Source organism: Tamandua tetradactyla, chromosome X (assembly GCF_023851605.1).
Source record: "Tamandua tetradactyla isolate mTamTet1 chromosome X, mTamTet1.pri, whole genome shotgun sequence".
Lineage (NCBI taxonomy): Eukaryota > Metazoa > Chordata > Mammalia > Pilosa > Myrmecophagidae > Tamandua > Tamandua tetradactyla.
The window spans coordinates 153,338,797-153,359,241 of NC_135353.1; the positions used below are offsets into that span (position 1 = coordinate 153,338,797).

General features: G+C 37.5%; 1 protein-coding gene across 4 annotated transcripts in view; it reads right to left on the reverse strand.

Annotated features, from left to right (window-relative positions):
* Positions 1 to 12,976, reverse strand: part of CNKSR2 (connector enhancer of kinase suppressor of Ras 2) — a 370,581-nt gene extending 357,605 nt beyond the window's left edge. For all 4 annotated transcript variants that reach the window (XM_077146892.1, XM_077146891.1, XM_077146890.1 and 1 more), the window contains exon 1: positions 12,499 to 12,976. In XM_077146892.1, the coding sequence (XP_077003007.1) occupies positions 12,499 to 12,562 (64 nt within the window). In that variant the 5' untranslated portion in view covers positions 12,563 to 12,976. The remainder of the gene's footprint in view (positions 1 to 12,498) is intronic.
* Between the last annotated feature and the right edge of the window lie 7,469 nt (positions 12,977 to 20,445).

The following is a 20,445-nucleotide window of genomic DNA, read 5'->3' on the forward strand; positions in this document are numbered from 1 at the left end:
ATGTGGACCTTCTTTGTGTCCTGACTTAAGAAACAAAAAACTGTAAAAATGTCTATAATATTTATGAAACTAGAAAATTTGAAAATCAACTAATATTTGCTGATATGAAGGAATGATTTTGGGGGTGATAATAGTGTTATAGTTGTGTGTGCGTGTGTGTGCTTGTGTATGTAATATATATATATATTTAATTGTTTTTAAGCAGTACATACCAGCCTTAATTTATTATGATCTCATTACTGGTGTATCAATAGAGAGAAAAATGTTACCAAATCCCTAGCTATTACTTTGCTGTATTTATTTTCTATATGTGTGTGTTAATTTCTACTACAAATATAATAAGCTGGTAAGGCAGCCTCATTTAAAAATAACAAAAAATTATCAGATTTTTAAATCCATTTTCTTTAAGCAATAAATTAGACATACCTTAAAAATTAATGGAGATGGAGATTCACTGTGTTACCATATTTAAAAGTTTGTCTCTTACCAAACTGCCTATTAACACAGGATGTCAACAATTATTTCAAGGAAAGCACTGAGATTCTCAAAGCATCCCCAGACAAAATTAATTTTAATTCATATGGATTTTAGAAGATAATTAGCTTTTCAGTAGATAAAAAGTGCTTTACATAATCAAATGGACAAGGCTAGGGCAAATTCAAAATAGTTGGTAATTACCAGCTCACAGTCGTATTTTGTTGTTGTTAAGTGTCTATTGTCCTGGGTATTGTGGTAGCTTTTATAAAAAGTGACAGAGACTTCAAATCATTCTCTCCACAAGTAAAAAAAAGCTTAAAAGTGGTTTTTTTCACATATTAAAACTTCCAGTCTGAAGCAAACACACCCCAATTCTATTTAAGGAAAACAAGGAGAAATAGAAGATACCATCTGTGTATTTTTACTCTGAATAAACCGTACTTTACATTCTGAAATGCATATCAGAATTTATAGTTTGGATACATATGCAAACCATGGCTATTATTTTAAAATATAATGCAAATGGAATATACTTTTAATTTCAATTTCACAAGTATTCAACTGATCAAACATCTCAAGATCAACTGGATGACTCAATATTTTGCATTTATTTCAAAATAGATTTTTGACCATGATTAAATGTTCTTTAGTACTTAAGTTCCTGTTGTGATTCAGTATGCTATTATGAAACAATATGGTCCATGATAAAAGAGTTTACAAACAAAACAATTTTAGGGGCCTAATTAAACATTTGGTAGGTAGATAAGAATTTCAGAGCTACAGTACTGCATTGAATAAAGTCTGCTTTTCAAACACTAATGAAATGCAGATGGCAGTGCTAATCACTGCTGAGTAAATCTGAACAAAACAATATTGCAGAAGGCATTATTTCTGGTCAAATATGAAGCTGCTCATGGGCATCTATTACCAGGCACCATGTACAGTAATATTGTTAACAATCCTTTGAGAACAAAACGTCTCAGCACTACAGTAATAGAACAGTGATCTGAAGTAAGACTTTTACTGTGGTCCAGAGGGGAGCACACTCCTGGGGCCCACTTCAACACTGTCACCAAGACTACAGTTATGTGTGGCAACTTTGCCACTAGCTGGAGTCCTATTCTGAGAAGTAGAAACATACCCACACCCACACCCCACCACACACTCCACTAGAAGCTAAAAGGACCCAGGAACCACAGCCTACCTTACCAGCTACTAGAGAAGGCAGGTCTGATGGGGAAGATAGCTATATCTTTGGAGTATTCCCAGGATTCCTCTCATATCACATCTACCTCTGATAGAAAGGCACGGTGAAAATATTATGTATTTTGGAGCCAGATGGAAATCAATTCAAATTCTGCTTCTTTCACTTATTATTCATTCATTCATTCTTCAAAATATTTATTGAGCATCTACAAGTCATTCAATGTTTACCCTCCCTAACCAAAAGTTTCTACATCTGTAAAAAAGGAATAATTCCAACCTTTCAGGGCTAGGGTAGGCATTAAAGATAATATAGGGAGACCACCTGGCACAGTATATGGAAAGTAGCATGCATTCAGTAAATATTTTCTATTACTAGTTCTGCCTCTGAAGATTGCCAACAGAATGCAACCTCTTCCTTTTAAAAAAATCATAGCTGACATTTATCATGCACTTACTATGTATCAGGCATCATTCTAAGCACACCATGACTCTTTGAGGAAGGTAATTTATCTTCCTTATTTTACAAAAATGAGAAAACTTGGGCAAATTACTTAAACTCTCCCTGCCTAAGATCATACAGCTAGGAAGCGATAGAACCAGGATATAAATCCAAGCATCTTATGCCAAAGTGTACTTAACTATACCACATACTACATGCTGTCAATTTTTAATGGGCAGAAAATTCAAGAAATGTTTAAAAAATCAAGTCTAAAGATAATTATGTATAAACTTGAGCTAAGTCCTTTACCCACTAAAGTGCAAATCCAATCCAGTAAGGAAAGAATAGTTGATGTCAAATCTAATTCCATCACAGAAAAGCTATACAATCTCTGTTGAGCTGCTTAACTTCACTGTACCTTACCTGCAAAAAGGTGTTAATAACTCTCCCTTATCAAAGATTGCTGGCAGCCAGTCCTAGAACGCTACAGTCCTCAAGGTGAAAGCATCACCTTGCTGATACCTTGATTTTGGACTTCTCCTAGCTTCAAAACCATGAACCAATACATTTGCATTGCCTCAGCCAAAAATAAATAAATAAGTAAAGAGTCCCTTATCTCACATTTAAGGATTACAAATAACAGATGTGAGGTGCTTGAGACCTTTTTAATTTGGGCAAATGAGGGGAAGAACCAAGCTATGCTATATAATATTTGCAAACAAGCCAAAAAATAAAACCCAGGATTCTATATATACAGAAACTCTAATTAAAAATACAATTCACTTATAACTAGCATATTTTCAGTGTGAAAATATCTCCTGGCAAAGTTCAGTTCTTGAAAACACTTTATCTTCCCAGGCCAAACAATTTCTTTTCAACATTGTTTGCATTATTAGATCGGTCAGTAAACCCTTCCTTCCATATTAAGAGAAAACTTCAATAGGAACCTACTGAAATGATCACAAATCCCATATAAGTGGGGTCTGAATTACTATGTTTTTTCCAAAAATAAACAAAATATTACATGTAAGGCCAGGCTAGACAGCAAAATTATCTAATCCCAAATATTCCACAGAGGTAGCTTCTCTCTGTATGTGGTAATTCAACATCAGTCTGAAAGCTTCTGGTCTGATAGCTAGAAGGCAAAGAGGCAGCCTTCTGAATAAGGAAACCTTCTGCTGGTGATTTAATGCAATGCTGCTGCCAACAGAAACTGCCACAAAACTCCCCCTGGCACCATTAAGGAGAGAAATGTGAAAGAAGCATCAAGCCTTGCCATACATGTTTGGCCCTATACTACAGAGGCACTGGCATGCCGGGAAGAAAATATCATCAGGACAAGATGCTTGTTTTGAGTGTTAGTAGCAAACACTCTAAAACACTTCCTTTTTTATATATGTTTTTAATAGCACAGGAGCCTGTTTTGAAAGCCAAAATATAAATGAATTATAAAAAAAAATTAAGATATTAATTTTCTGCTTAGGTAGGAAAAAAACACCTATAGATTCCCAGAACTATCAAATATTTTTAAAACAATATGGATGGGTTGAAAAAACAGTAAGAAATAAAGTACATGAAATGAACTCTGATATATATTTTAAAAACATACCAAACAGATAAGAAAAATTAAGCTAATGTTGTAGAAATTCAGCCTAATTACTTAAGGAAGTATTTTAAATGTTTTTATTAATAAATTACATTGTAAGCCTACAACTGACACCTTTCTTAAAGATGGATTCTTTCATGATCTTTGGTAAACACATTGAAAAACACAAAATCCAGGATCTAAGCCATCCTTCAATTGAATTGTTATAGATATCACTTGAGAAAACACGTTGTAAGCCCATTTTTAAAATAGCAGGTGTATCTGAAACAAAATTAGAAGTTCAAAAAAAAGAGAGATGTATTAGGCAACATTTTAAAAAGCAACTAACAATGTTGGTTTCATCTTACCTGAAGACTATCCAGCCTACCTAATAAGATTAATATCCCAGGACATTAATGTCAAGTAAATATATAAAACAGGCAGGCATGTGTGCTACACTTGATATTAGTTATGTAACAATGTTTTCATCATAGCAACCTGTCACGAATTAATGCCATTGTGAGTTTTGGTTTTATTTACTAAATCATGGTTTCTAAAACAATTTTATGCTGTGACAATAATTAATAGAATACAGAAAACTAAAACAGAAATTAATGTACTTTAGCAAAATTTATAATTCAAAAAATTTATGCAAATACCCACATACACTTTCTTTCTTGAAAATGCAAGAGTAAACGAAAATGTCTCTTAAAATTAATGACTGTAATTTAAATTTAAATTGAACAAGAAATTAAGTACATCTTTAAAGTTTTAAAGTATCACCTTAAATAGTTGTTTGTAATTCAAATCAGGGTGCAATTGCAATCCATTGTTTTCCAGCACTAGTTAAAACATTCAAGCCTGAAGGTGTTATTTTGCTAAGAGTTAACTGACTGGCAAACCTGTATCAAAGCATTAAATTTTTCACTTATTTTTATCTATATGCTAACGATGCTTAATTGGGGAGGAGACATGCTTTATTAGGAAAATAAAACTTGCCTACTGGTGATTATCTAGTAAGATGTAATTCTCAAAAAATCCACATGAGGCAGCTGATATTCAACAAGCTAGTTTTTACAATACCCCTTTACATATATTCTTAGGAAGTACCCTTCAAAAATTAGTCAAAATAAACATAGAAAAAATAGAATTCCTTTTTCAAATTCAAAGGCAAGGATGGAAAATTATACAAGAAAACACTGATTTCAGATGCCTCTTTAAATAATTTTATTCCTATTAATAAGAATTCAACATGAAATATAATAAAGATAATGGTTCTCATTAAACTAAAGCTATCCTTCCATTTATACTTCTAATTAACAAATAAAGAATATTTTATTCTCACAACAGAATACATTTTAATGCATGTTAATTAAATGTAACAAATTAATTACATTTTAATTTCTTATATGAGTTTGGTTTTTTTTTACTTTTATAAGAGGATAAACTTAGGACATTTTATTAATTTCACTAGACCATACATTTCAAGTTCTTTTAAAAATACCAAAAAGAAGAAACAATTAGAAAATGTGAATGAAGGAATATAAATACTTAGGAGAAGGGGTATGCTTTACTTTTTAAGTAATAAGTATTGGGCTATTGTATTGTCCTATTATGTGACATCAGCAAATAATATTTATAGTATAATATTTATAGTATTAACACAGAAGTGTTATGGATTCACTGAAATTATTGATATTTCTTAACAAAATGAATGCAAAACATAATTTAGGTATTTGAGTTAGCTACAGCAACACAACGATGAATAAATGGATTAAACAACCGTACTTCCACTCTCATTTGGCACACAATACACAACTTGGCACTGAAGTATCCATTAGAGGATTATAAAGGACTTTACATGCATCATGATTTAGGAAAGCAGACTTGTTGACAAACCAGTAATCTGTGAATAAATATATTTACTCTTTCATTCAACAAAGATTTTTTGAGTGCCCGCTTTGCTCCAGATACTTTCTTAAGCAAAACAGATGGGGTACCTGTCCTCATGGAGTAAAAATCTAGTGGGGAAGTTAGATATCAATCAAATAACCATAGGAATTAATAGAAAAATAAAACTTTGGCAAAATGGGCAAAAGAGATATGCATATTATTTTCCCATATTTATATTTTTCCATAATGATATGGAAAACATCTAACTGAGGATTTGATGTAATTTAGGAAATCAGGGAAGGTTTCCTGAGGGTGGGGAGACAGTGCTTCCAATCTGAAGGATAAGCAGGAGTTAAGTGGGTGAAGAAAAGAGGAAAGAGAGATCACATTAATGCAAATGCCCAATGGTGAGCAAACAGGAAGAAATGAAAAGGCTAGTGAAGCTGATGCTACGAATGAGGCTTACAAGGCATTAACCAAACCTTTAGGGGTCTTATAGGCCATTTTAGAACTTGATCTTTATCCTAAAGGCAATGAGAAGTCATTAAATTGTTTTAAGCTGATGGGGGTGGAAGTGACAGAACAGGACAAGAATCAAAAAGTTCATCCTGATTGCAGGTTGGCGATCAAACAAACAAAATTAAGATACTATCATTATTATGACCTTGACTGAAAAGAACAAATTTTGCTCTTTGCAATAACAGGGAAAAAAGAGGCAGCAGAATGCATTAAGTTTGCCTTTTCTAATCCCAACAATCACTTCTCAGATGTAGCCATAATTGCTGAACTGAGTGTACTCATAACCCTGGGAGGTCTGGGGAATGCAGCTTTAAACAGCTTGCTGCAAGCCAAAAATTCCTATTAAGCTTCTGGTCTCATCTTTAAAATCATGCCAATTTTACTTTCTGCACCATGAATATAATAACCATGTTTGTTTTAATATAAAAATAATGTTTTAAAATACTTAGCAAAATCAACCCTTTGGCTTCCTTTGATCATTTGGCTTCCATAACCACAGAAATATACCATTTTGAGGAGCACAGGCCTACGCTATTCACGAAAACTGTGAATCCACTTACCAGATATTATTCAACATAATGATTTTGTATTAAGACTATATTTGCTATTCTTTAATCAGACACTAAACCAGGACAGTCATAAAAAATAAAAAGCTTTAGACTCATTTTTTTTCCAAATTACTCACTTCTCTCTTTTTTTAAATTGGTATATATGATCAATCTTTCTAGTACTCTTTATGGAAACTAATAATTCATCGTTCATAATTACCCTTATGTGTGAGGTGCTGTAGAGAAGTCACATAGAAAGCTAAAAGTCATTAAGAACAAATTAAACCCTAATCTGAAGTTGCTCTGCTATAAAGGAAAATGATAATTTATCATCGCTTTAAGAAGAGAATTAATATTTAAAATCCTATCTCCTTTCAAATAAGATTTTGAATCAGTAAAATTCTAAATATCCAACAACATAATGTTAATGATGTAATTAATCATCAAAATAACTCATTTTAGCATTATTTCCAAATGATTCCTGAGAAACAGATTTGAAACAGCTGTACAAATCCAATACACATTCTTTGTGGGCTTATTTTCGGCTGCCAAAGTTTTATAATGTGGTATTTATTTTAACTCAGGACATGATGAGGGTTTTATTGTCTTTGTGAAAATGCAGATTTGTTCTTGTACTTTTGTGCCACCTACTCGTGCTCTGCCTTCACTTTCCCTCTACTGCCCACCTCTTGCCTTCAACCAGACAAACCTATACACAATCCCTCTGGTTAATCACCCCATCTCAACTCTAGAATCTCTTGCTCTAGAGTCTAACTGCTCTTGGATTTAGAATACAACCCTCTTAGAATATTCTTTAGTTAAATAAATAGCTTAAATAGTTGCTAAACCCACACTTTTGCCATGGTCCCCTTCCTAACTCACTAAAATTTTAATCTCTTTCCAATAGTGCTTGTATACGTAATACAAATACTTTTTTTTTTTAATTTACCAAATGTACTATTTGATACTTGTCTCTGTCTTGGCATAGGTCTGTCTAGTCACTGATGTCCCTTACAGAGGTCAATTTCCCCAAAGCAGCAAATTCATTTAAACCAATCAATTCAAGCAACTTCCATGCAGACGTAGTGAATAAATACTATCTAAAAACTAGAATACATCCACATAAATAAACTTTCTTCCCAATCGGCACGAGTTCTAAGTCTTATCTTAAGGAGCAAATGTTAATGACATTATAAATAAAATGCTTCTTATGAACTAACCTCTACATATCAAAAAGGAAAATTTCTTCTTGGTGTAAAATGACAATAACTGGTTTCAAAAAATGTCAAATACAAAGTGAGTGATAGCTGGGTGACTAGTCACCATGTACTTGAGAAAAAAACAACTAATTTTTCAAAAGGAAGTGTTATGATCAATTTCATCATTTTCAAGCTTAACATTTTTTTTTTTTACAATGTATACTTTTTCAAGTTCTCGCCAGAAAACTGTCTGATTTCTCAAGACAGTTTAACTCATATTTTGACATTTTCTCTTCTCTAATTAAAATAGATTTCAACTTCAGCTCTGAGTCCTTTGAGGGGGGAGAAAAGAATTACAAATGAGCATTACACCTGTCAAAATTTCTTTGCCCTACTTGATACATTTTACTTAGAGCATTTAACTTTTATACTGAATAGACTTATTTCATCCTGTATTTTTCTCTATTGTAGAACTGTATGCAAAACTTTGCTTTTATCTTTGTTTTTTTAAATATCTAAAATAATGTATTTCATTTTCCACCCTCAAGATGGCTGAGTCATCAGGACAGAAATTAGAAGTCAGGGAATGCTTCTTGAAGAAAATTTATAGAAAATGTATAGTAAACAGGAAGGAGGACAGCAGTTAATTACAGGATGATTTGAGAAGAGGCTGTCTTAAAGATGTAGACTATTTTGGGAATCACAATAATACAATATTGGTTTGGAACTAAGTTACAGTGATCATGAGAAAAGACCAGCAACGCAAGCCTATTGGTTGACTCTGAAAACAATAGTCACTTTATTTGATCCAGAAAGGGATTAACAATCACTAGAAGAAAATGATAGCGTGCTGATCCTGGAAAAAAGTTTTACCTTTTGTCACGAGGATATTTTGAATGAGTCTCAAAGTGGGAAAGGGTGTAAAAAGAAAACTGGGATTACTGGGTGTGGAGTGGGCAATAAAAATTAGCAATGAAAGTCAGAAAAGGGGCCCAAAGTGTTCAGAGGTTTTTGTTATATTTCAGTGGTGAAAAATGTGGAGAAGAACTGAGGACTCAAACAACTGCTGATTTTGAAGTATTTCTAGGACCTGCAAGTAAAAACACACAGAAGCTGAGAAATAATGTATTTTAGGGTAATAGACTAAGCAGAGATTACAAAGTTATTGGCCTACTTTTTTGCCTATGACATTTTCCAATAACTGGTCTGCTTTTATCTTAAAAGGTTTAAGTTTTAAAATTTTGTCAAAACCACAAAAAGATTTAATGCAATTTCCAATTGAAGAATACTGGTTTCAAAACACTAAATGATAAATATTTGGTTTTCTCAAAAAATATTTTTAAAGCTTTTGAAGGTCTGAAAGACAGCTTCAATAGACAGAAGTACTATCAAGATTATCTGATCAATTGTTACAAATATTCCACACCAATGCAAGGTGTTGGTGGTGGGGTGGCATAAGGGAATCCTGTATTTCACGCAGGATTGTTCTGTAAACCTACAACTTCTCTAATAAAACAATTAAAATAAAAATAAAGAGTATCTGAGATATAACCACTTATTTTAGTGGCTCATGAGGCATTAAAACATTTACTGTAATTAACTTTGATAATGTCACATTAAATTTTCATTGTCAACAGAAAATTCAGAGAGTATTGGATTTTACAAATAGTAGAGTTGAGGGTGAACCTGTTTTCATATATCTTTACAAATAATATATAAATTCTATATTTGGTTCTCCTTCAAATATATTTTAATAGAGATCAAAATGAATTGCAATGCATAAAAGTTCCTTCATAAATAATCTCAAATATATGTTACCAAAGCTTAATAATTTTCTCAGCCTTATTTTTTTTCCATTTTCCTCTCTGATGACTGTTTCTATACGACTTCTATAAATTGTCTGTAATCATAAATATATGGTCACGCTATTCTTATATGCTTAATAGTTCCTTTTACGTTCACTGAAGAGAAAAATAGCTTACAGCATAAAGCATGCACCTTACTAAAGAAAATTCTAACTATTTATTATAGTGAATAGTTGAAAGCATATGCTTTAAATGTTAAGGATGATGAAACAGTCACATAAGTAAGGTAGCACATCCTGTGAAGAACTCTCACAATATTGCCGTTGTTCAAAGTCCTTTTCATTGTTTCGTACTGCCTTCTTAACATTGTGCATTATACAACACTAAATGAGGTCTGCTTATTCCAAAGCAACACCTTAAATTAGCAGTTAACTTTTAAACATTAGGGCATCTGAGGAAGGGATGAAGAGTATTTTTTATATGTCTTGTTTATTTGGGAAAAGTGTAGGGAGGGGAAAATTAATTAAGGTAACAGTCTAAGTTACAAGTTGAGGACTGTTTCTGTTACATCCAACTGTTTTGTTAAATCTTAATTTCTGATAATATCTCAAACCAAATTTATATGAATATTATGGAAATTCCAGCAGCTGGGACTTGAAACAGCCAGATCATTGCATCAGTCATCCTCTTCTAGTCATATGTGTATAAAGATATACAAATTATATCTTGGTTGTCTCACTGATTGTTTCAAATAGCTCTAAAATGCTTCACCAATAAAAAAAAGTATTCAACTTAATATAATAACCACTCAAAATCACAACAATGTTAGCCCAACTTCAAAGAAGCTGCATTTTAGGGTGGAAAGACTTTTAGAGGAGTAGTGTGTATCAGAATGTGTTCCTCATATGTTCTGCTTGCTTCAGTAGACCTAAACTGATGAGAGAGGGGAAACTGCAAGAATGTAACTGGGAGGGTGGGAGGTGAAGAAGATGGAGTATGCAACAATCACTACAAAGCATCATGGGAATCTGTGAAAGGTAGTCTCAGAAGGTAATCTGACTCCCATGGAGCCAAGATAGCTTTTTCTTTGAGTATTCCAGCCACAGACTCAAACTAAAGTAACCTTTTAGACAAATTCAAACGGTTTTAATTAAGCATTCTGGCTTCTTACATATGCCCTGCCTCCTTCTTCCATGACTGAGAAGCTGAGAAGATAAGACGTTTGTCTGCGTCTGTGAATCCATGGGGGCGGGGAAGGGGGGAATTGCTGGGAATCTAAGAAAGTGGAATTCCAATAGCAAATATGGAAAAAGAAGAAGAAACATAAAAGATGAACCACTGCAGGACCTTGTCTTAGTCATCTTTATAACCCCCAGGGCACCTTATCACAATGCACTGCACACAGGGAGGACAGTCGATAAATAATGAATTTGATTCAATTCACTTCATTCGCATTGTACTGTGCTTTGCAGTTACAAGCATTTTCCACATATTAGAATAGAAAACACAGTAAATGAGAATAAAGAGGCAAGTAGGGAAATAAAAGGAAAGCAGAAAAAAAGACAACCCACAAGAAGCTAAAGGGGTTGGAGAGAAGATGGGGGAAAAACAGTTTCTCCCTTTCAGTCTCAATCCCCTCCAACCACCTCATCCTTTATTCTAAAGTACCTTTAGACGGTCTGAAAGCTAAGCAAGCCCTAAAAAGGGTATTTGAAGCTGGTATTTTCACAAATAAGGCTTCAGTCCCTGACTAATCTACCTGGGGTTTGTGCCCATGAACAATCACCAACAGAATTCTAACGTCCTCCAAGTGTGGTTCAGGGATCCTTTATTCATCCCATCCAACCCCTCTCTGCATTCCCAAAATCTTAGGAAAGACTTGGGCCTAGGGATGGGGGGGAGGGGGAGGGGAGCGGCCGTGGTGGTGGTGGTGGTGGGGGGGGTCCTCTGTGAGCTCCTTAGCTCACAACAGAGGGAGACAGTGAGGCAGGAAAGCCCAGGGAATAGTCACGTTTGAGACTAGGAGGGAGAGTGTCTAGAACTACGGTAATTAGAAATTGCCAGGGAGAAACAGGGGAAGGGGGTGTCTTCACTATGGAAAAAAATGAAAGGGTACTTAAATGGGCATCACCTTACACCTGGCGTCGAACCCTCATAAAAAGCCATGGGATCCGAAGTCCCATCCGGTCTGGACTGGAGGAGGCAAAAGACTGGGGCGGGGAGGGGGGGGGGGGTGGAGGAGACGGCGACGACGATGCGCAGGATTGAGCCCAGATGCCCGCGCAGATGCTGTCCCAGAGGAAGCATGTTTCCCTCTCCTTCAAAGTAGCGTGCACACCCAAGGATCCTTAGCCCTAGCCTGGAAGTGGGGGGACTGGGGGTTCCCCGGGTCCAGCCGGAGGAGGTCGCGTCCTGACCCCATTATTTGAGCTTAAAAGTTGCTGGGAGAGTTGGAACTGGAGAAGGCACCTGGCGGGGTTGGCTGCTGAGAGGTCTGTCAGGAACAAAGGAGCCGGGTAAGGGGCTCCCGGGGGAACACGTCCCGGAGTCTCCTCCTTGAGGGAGGACAACGGTCGCCAAGGCTTGGGGACGCTATGGGAAGCGGGCCAGATACGCCGGGATCTGCCGCCCGGTTACTCCCTCCAAGCTGGTCGCGCCGGCCGCCCCCCGAGCTCTCCGCACCCCTCAGGCTGGGTAGCTACCAGTTGAAAACAAAAGGGAATCGGGGACCCCGAACCCCTGCAAGCCCGGGTGGACTCCCCGCCACCTTCCAGAGTGCGGGGCTCGGCGGCGGCGGTGGGTGCACCCTCCCTATGGCGGGCATTACCTTTCATCCAGTCCACCACTTGACTCGGAGACCATTTGCTCACCGGTTCCATTATCAGAGCCATGGGGACGGGATCGGTTCCGTGCGGGCGCGGGGTTCAAACACAAAACGAACTCAGTTGTCCAAGCTGCCCTCAGGTGGGTTCCCTTGCTGGTTGCTGCCTCACTGGGAGGGCTGTGCGGAGAAGGTGGCTTTTGTGTGCCGAGTGTATCGGGGCTGTAAACGCCGGGCAGCAGAGGTGAGAAGTGGCAGCAGGAGGGAAACGCACCAGGTTCGCGGCTCCGCGCCGGGTCTACTCTGTCCGCTGCGGCAGCTGTTGCTGCCTCCGCGGCTCCGCTCGGATCTCGTCTTCCCCGGGCTTCAGTTCATGTCTAGCGCTGCCAAGGGTCGCGGAGCTGAAGGAAGGAGTAGCCGCCACTCGCCCGCAGCCAACTTGCCCGCTCGCCTCGCGCGCGGGAGTGAAGCCCCCGGCACGACACGCTGCCCAGCGGAAATGACGAGGGGCCTCCTGCCACCCAAAATATCTCTCTGCAGCCCTCGGGTGCGGGGCGCGCGCGCGCCACGAACCCCCCGCCCGCTCGGAGCCGCGCGGTCCCGCCCCCGGGGCCGACGGCAGGCGCGCGAGGCGCGCGTGAGTGCGCGTGCGCGGGGAGACAGCGTGGGGCGTGAGGCCCGAGGCTAGGGTCTGCCTGTCAGTCAGTCAGGTGCGGGCTGCTCTCTACTTCGCGTTCCGGCCGTGGGAACCCGCGGGGACCGAGGCGCACTCGAGGAGCGCGTGCGCGGCAGCGGCGGCGCGAGGCCGGAGCCCGGAATCCGTCGGTCAGTCAGTCAGTCAAGTGCCAATGGTAGGAGTGCAACTTGGAGGGGCCTCTGAAGGGACGCGGTGGCGGCGACGACGGGACGGGCCGCCCATCAGTTGAAAGCTGACTGCTTGAGGCGGCTGAGGAGGTACCTGCGGTCCAGTCACCGAGGGGAGGGGGACACCGCCGACCGCTGAGTTACCTCGGGAGCCGAAGGGTTTCCTCGCTCTTTCCCTCCCGGCTGCCAAATGGGCTCGCGAGGTGATTCCCGAGACCCGCGCACGCCTGCGGAGACAGAGGCGTGGAACCCCAGGGACGGTAACCGAGATCTGCCAGCTAGTAACGCAGCGAGGACTGAGGCAGGAGGTCCGGTGCTGTTGTATAGTCCTCTTCACCACCCCACCCCCACTCCCACCCCCCGGTGATGAACGAGGCCTGGGAAGCCTGGCGTTGATTTCTGTAACCTGCAAGCTGCTTGCTGTGGTGATTTATCTCTGAGACCGGTTCTGTCTTTTTAAAAGGCGCAGTTTCGGGTTTTGACCAACTCCTCCATTGGGAGCTTCCAATACATATTTTGGGGGATATCGTTTTGTTTCCCGATAGTCTCATAAAAGCTGAAGGGTGACAATTATAAGTGATTTAAAATGAGTGACAAACTGTAAAGAACATGATTCCTCAAAACTCAAGTTTCTTCAAAAATCTTACACCCGTAGGAAAATACAGTTTGCCTAATGAGGTTTCACGTTAAACGACAAATAAGAAATCCTAGAGAGTATAGATACAAACTCTCCCACCGTTATAGATGTTTTTTCTCTTTCTTAAATTGCTCCATTGAGTAGGAGAGAAACTCGTATTTCTATAAACATTTCAATAATGTCGACAGGTTTTTCCAGTGCCTACAGTTACCCATTTTCTGTAGTTCAATTTTATGAAATGCAGAAGCGACACTTTCTTCAACTGACGTGAGGTGATATCCCCAAACACACGAAAAAAAAAAAAAAAGCCGAAAACAGCAGTTAACGATATTTTGATGTTTTCAGGCTAGTGATACAAAACAAGTGAAATTTAAGATGTGTCCTAGTTTTAGGATTCTTTGTTTTTCTAGTACTCCAAACTTAAAAGCATATGGAAGATTTGGGGAAAAAATTTAGAAGATTCGATAAATTTATACTCAGAAGATGCAAGCATAGCACCTTCTGTGTATAATCCAGTCATGGATATGATTTGCAATTTTTCTTGACCAGGTGTGAAAGATATTGTATTTTGGAGTGCTTACATTCCAATTGAGTATAAGAGCAGTGCATCAGTATTTTTAGAAAAGACCATTTTCAGTGTCAGTAACTTATGGAGTAACTTTATATTTAAAAATGTAATGTAATGGATACATTGTGAGTCATCAGGGCTTACAATCATAGCGAGATGTTACAAGTAATTTTATCAAAATAATACTCCTAATAATTTACATTTACTGAGCACTTTGCTAAATCGTTTGCATACATTTTATCTTCAAAGTGGCTCTGTCATTAGCCACATTTTAAAGATGAGAACTTTGGCTATCACATTCACCTCCTATCCCCAAAGCTTATTACACATAGTTAAGTAACTGTTTATAAATTAATAAATAGGCTTAAAGAGATTAGGTAATTTGAGATTATGAAACATAATTGTAATACCATATTAAGGTGATTCCAGAATATGAGCTTTTAAAACTAGTAGAAAGATTTGTATTAGTATCACAATATGAACAGCATGGGTGAATGGAAGTCCATTCAGTGTTAATGTATCTCATCAAGACGTTTTTAATTACAAAGGAGTCTGAGAGTCACTGTTAATGTTCCTGACCAGTACCTAATCAGCAATTGTAAGAACATAGGAAGTGACCACATTTGACTAAAAGGCAAAAGTTCACTTGGAAACTGGGCTCACATGACAAGCAACCAGACTGTACATCACAAGTTCAAATCTAGATATCAACTGCATGATGAATGGTATAGCAATGAAAACAAATGCCAAAGACCATGATGCAGTAAAAATAAAGAATACTTCATGAGAAGACCAGTGCCAGAGAAGATGAGGAAAAAAAGATGAGGAAGACCCTACATCAGAACCAAGGTGTACGTGGACTCCAGTCCTCTTATTTGTGTCACAGTAAGAAATTTACTTAATTTCATCACCTGAGATAACTATAAATATTAATTCTAAGAAATAAGAATGAGCCAAAATGTGGGTGTGAAGTTACACTATTTAATGTATTTCACCAGGACATTAAGCTTATCTATCCTAAGTCATCTTCCCTGAGGTTTCCCCTACAAAATATAACATGTGCCTTTGATTTTGACAATATAATAGGCATTAATTATTTCACTTAATTTGTTCAGAACATAACTGGCTTTTCACTTCAAATATTCTTGACTTTGGGGGAAGAAAAATAAAAGGATTAAATCATCATTGACTTCACTCCTTTATTCTTAATTCCAAATGACTCAGCTAAATTGTCCCTGCATTTTTCTCTCCGCAACTTTTCAAATATACTAGCTTTTATATTCTGTTGCCTATTATTCAAAATGATATCTTGTTCCATTTTTATAAGCACTGTATAATGTGATTATATATAAACTCAGTAGTTTAATTTTGTCATCTCAATGCAGAATTCAAGGGACTGAGAATGCAGTTTCAAAGATTATGGGAAAAGGTATGTTAGCATAAAACACATCAAAACATAATATGCTAAATGGTATTTAACACTCTAGATATAAAAACCAAACTGAGGGAGTGCCGGAGACCCGGTTGTAATTCCCAGCCCATGCACTTCCCAAAACAAACAAGCAAGCAAACAAATGAGAAACAAAAATTCAACAAAATGGTGCTGCAATAAGGGGATACTGACGTGGAAAAAGAATGAAATGTGACCCCAGCATTCAGCATACAAAGAAAAAAAAAAGATGGGTCTTAAAAAAAAAACCAAACTGATTCTTTGGAAGAAACGATGTTCTCTTTTTAGAATCAGAGGCAGAGTAGAATTACTAAATTAATTAAATTAATTGGAGACATAAAACTTGTGAGAAGAAGGACCTTTGAGCAGCTTTATTTCTTTGGGGCAAAGAAAGGAGTAGATAATTTGATGTTTCTTATGGAGCTGCAAGGTGAGAATCTGATTTCCATGTTTTTCCAACCTAGACTATCTTGTATGGGCCTTATAATCTTGACCTTTTTTTTCTGCTAAGAAGTCTGCAGAAAGAAGTCGGTCGGCATGTCTGGGTCTGGCAGACCTCAGACATGCCATGCAAGACCCATTATAATGTTTTCATTATTTAACATTTAAATAAAATAAAATGTCTCACAGAGCCTTTTCTGGTTATTTTCTGACTTTACTTAGATTTCGTATTTGTTGCTACTGCTGTCTGTTTAGTTTTTAGATTTCTTGGTGTTCTAGTTTGAAAGCTGCTGGAATGCGATATACCAGAAACAATGGCTTTTAAAAAGGGGAATTTAACATATTGCCAAGTTTACGTTCTAAGACTATGAAAATGTCTGAATTAAAGCAAGAGTATAGAAATATCCAATCTAAGGCATCCAGGTAAAGATACCTTGGTTCAAGAAGGCCGATGACCTTCAAGGTTTCTTTCTCAAGTGGAAAGGCACATGACAAACATGGCAACATCTGCTAATTCTCTCTCCAAGCTTCTTGTTTCATGAAGCACCCCTGGAGATGATTTCCTTCTTCATCTCCAAAAGTCTCTGGCTATGAATGCTCTCCTGGCTCTCCTGGCTCTGAAGCTTTTTCCAAAATGTTTCCTCTTAAAGGATTCCAGTAAACTAATCAAAACTGCTTGGAATGGGTAGAGTCACACCTCCCTCTAATCAAAGGTTAATACCCACAATGGGTCTGTCACATCTCCATGGAGATAATCTTATCAAATTTCCAACCTCCAGTGCTAAATAGAGATTTTAGATCAGGATTAAAACATAGCTTTTCTAGGGCCCATAATCCTTTCAAACCAGCACACTTGTTTTGTGTGTGTGTTTTTTTAAAAATGAGTAATGTTTTATCATAAATTATTTTTCTTTTATCTTTCATTTTCAAATGGGTAGTGAGAAGTGACAACACAGAACAACTATGAGGGTCATGTCCTAAAATAGAGGAAAGTATAAAAGCTCTCTTTTTCTCACTTAGTTTTACTCACATCTTTCCTACAATTTCAAGAGCAGGTGTACTGTGCTGGCCCAAACTGTATCCCTTGATCAGAAGAAATAGCTTAGAAATTCTGATAAGGCTGGTAGTAATAAAGCAAACAAAACATAATTTATTCCCAAGAACAGTATATAAAACTTCCTGTAGAGAAAGCTCAGCAAAATTTCCGGAACAATGTACCCAGTGTAATTCAACTATAAATGATATATTAAAAATATAATCAACCACCTGATAGCAATATGTCTTTCTAAGCGCCCAATATTCAAAGAAGAAAATAGAAAGAGACCTTTAACTGTAAATGGGCCTTCCTTCCAGGCCAAACCTCCCTTTAGATTCTCAGGGATGAGTACCCAGAGATTATAATTTAGCAGAATCTTTTCTTTGCTGTTCTGCCCCTGGGATAAACTATTAAATCAAGCCATATCCTTTCTGGACAAAGATTCACAGCAGTCCTCTCTGGGTGAAGAGAAATTGGCTTGAGTTGAGATTATCCCAATAAGGTTTTTTTTTTGTATGGCCCTTTCCAGGGTTCCTCTTGCTGTATTAATCACAATCTAATAAAAATCCCAGAGCCCATCAAGATTAGGAAGCCTAGCTTTCTTACATTAAGTCCTAGCCCAAAAGAAAAGTTTCTTGTAAGTCAAAAACCATTATGAAGGACATATAAACTCATTATTCAACAAGTATTTTTGAGCACTATCAATAGATCAGCCTCTGTGCTTGATTTTGTTTGTGAATAAAAAGATGACTAAGATGCTATCCTAGTTTGCAAGTGGCTGGAATGCAATATACTGTAAACAGAATGGCTTTTAAAAAGGGGAATTTATTAAGTTGCAAGTTTACAGTTCTAAGGCCATGAAAAATGTCCAAATTAAGACACCAACAAGAGGTTACCTTCACTCGAGAAAGACCAATGAAGTTCAGGATTTCTCTCTCAGCTGGAAGGGCACATGGTGAAGTCTGCTAGCTTTCTTTCCCAGCTTCTGTTTCATGAAGCTCCCCCAAGGGCGTTTTCCTTCTTAATCCCTAAAGGTATCTGGCTGCATGGGCTTTTGTGGCTCTGAAGCTTTTTCCAAATGATTCCCTCTTAAAAGCCTCCAGTAAGCAACCCCACCTTGAATGGATGGAGACACACCAATCAAAAGTTACCACCCACAATTGGGTAGGTCACATCTCCATGGAAACAATCCAAAAGCTCCCACCCAACAATATTAAATGAGGATTAAGGAACTTGGCTTTTCTGGGGTACACAAGAGATTCAAATTGGCATGGAGGCTCATAGACTTACAGGAGAAACAGAAATGTTTGCAGCTAATTTAATAGAATGATGTGGTAAGGGCAAAGATAGATGTGCATAGTATTATGCAGAGAGGAGTACCTAACTCATCTGAGGAAGACTATACGGAGGGGATAATGTCTGTTCTAAGTCTTAAAGGATGCACATGAATAGTCAAGTAATACAGGAGAGGGCTTAAAGGCAGAAGGATAGTGTGAGCAATGATCACCATTGTAGGTACCTGGATGGATGGAGTTAAAAAGCAAAACGAGGAGTGGGCAATAGCTAGATCATGGGAAAAAAAATTGAAGCTGTAACCTGAAAAGTTAGAGCCATTTGAGGACTTTGAGCCATGAAGTGACTTGGTCATAATTATATGTTTATGTAAGATTGCTCTGGCAGCCATGGAGAGCATAGATTTGACAGGGATAGGATGTAGGCAAGGATCAATTTGGAGGTTGTGACGATAGTCCAGTAAAGAGACAATTCATGTCAGAAATAGAGCAGTAGAACTCAAGCAAATACTTGTACTCCAATGTTTATAAGCAACATTGTTCACGATAGCCAAAAGGTAAAAACAACCCAAATGTCCATCAACAGATGAATTGCTGAACAAATGTGGTATATATATATATATATGGTGGAATATTATTCAGCTGTAAAAAGAAATGAAGTTCTGATATATGCTAAAACATGGATGAACCTTGAAAACATTATTCTAAGTGAAATAAGCCCGACACAAAAGAGAAAAATACTATATGATTCCAGGTATATGAAATATCTAGAATAAGCAAATTCATAGAGACAGAAATAGATTAGGAGCTATCAGGCTCAGGTGGAGGGAGAAATGGAGAGTTATTGCTTAATGAGTACAGAGTTTATGTTTTGGGTGATGAAAAATTTTGGTATTAGATTGTGATAGTAGCACAACATGGTAAGTGTAATTAATGCCACCAAATTGTACTCATAAAATGGTTAAAATGATAAATTTTTCATTATATATAATATACACAATGAAATTTTAGAAAGGAAAGAAATAGAATAGAATAATAGAAATAGAGAAAGAATAGATGTTTAGTAAATATCCAGGAGAACTTTTGGTTGCATATGAAAGGTTAGGAAAAGGGCAATATGAAGAATGATTCCCAGGATTCTAGCTTGGGAGAAAAGGCAAATTACTTCTCCATTTAACGTTAGAAAAAATAGGAAAATCAGATTTGCAAGGGTGATCTGAGATGTTAGTTTTGTTTTGAATGTTCTAAATATGAGATATCTGTGGGACAGCCAAGAAGGGATTTCTAGTAGGGGCATTTTCTGCATCAATATATAGGAATGTGAAGCTCAGTCTGGGCTGAAAATAAAGATAGATTTGAGGGTCACTACCAAACAAGAATATGAATGAGACAGAGAAAGCCCACAGAAAAGAAAGAGAAGTAAATTACATGGAGAACCAAATGAATGCAGTGTCATGGCAGCCCAGGAAAACAATAATTTCTGGTAGGAAGGAGTGCAAAAATTAGGTTGTTCCAGGAAAAACTTAGGGAAAAATATCTGGTGGTTTTACATTTTGGAATCCTTCGTGGAATCTGTGAAACAACTGGATGTCAGATGGAGAGGCTTGATGTATAAAGCATTAACTTTTTCACAAGTTGATTTCCTTCTACTGTTCCTCAAAGCCC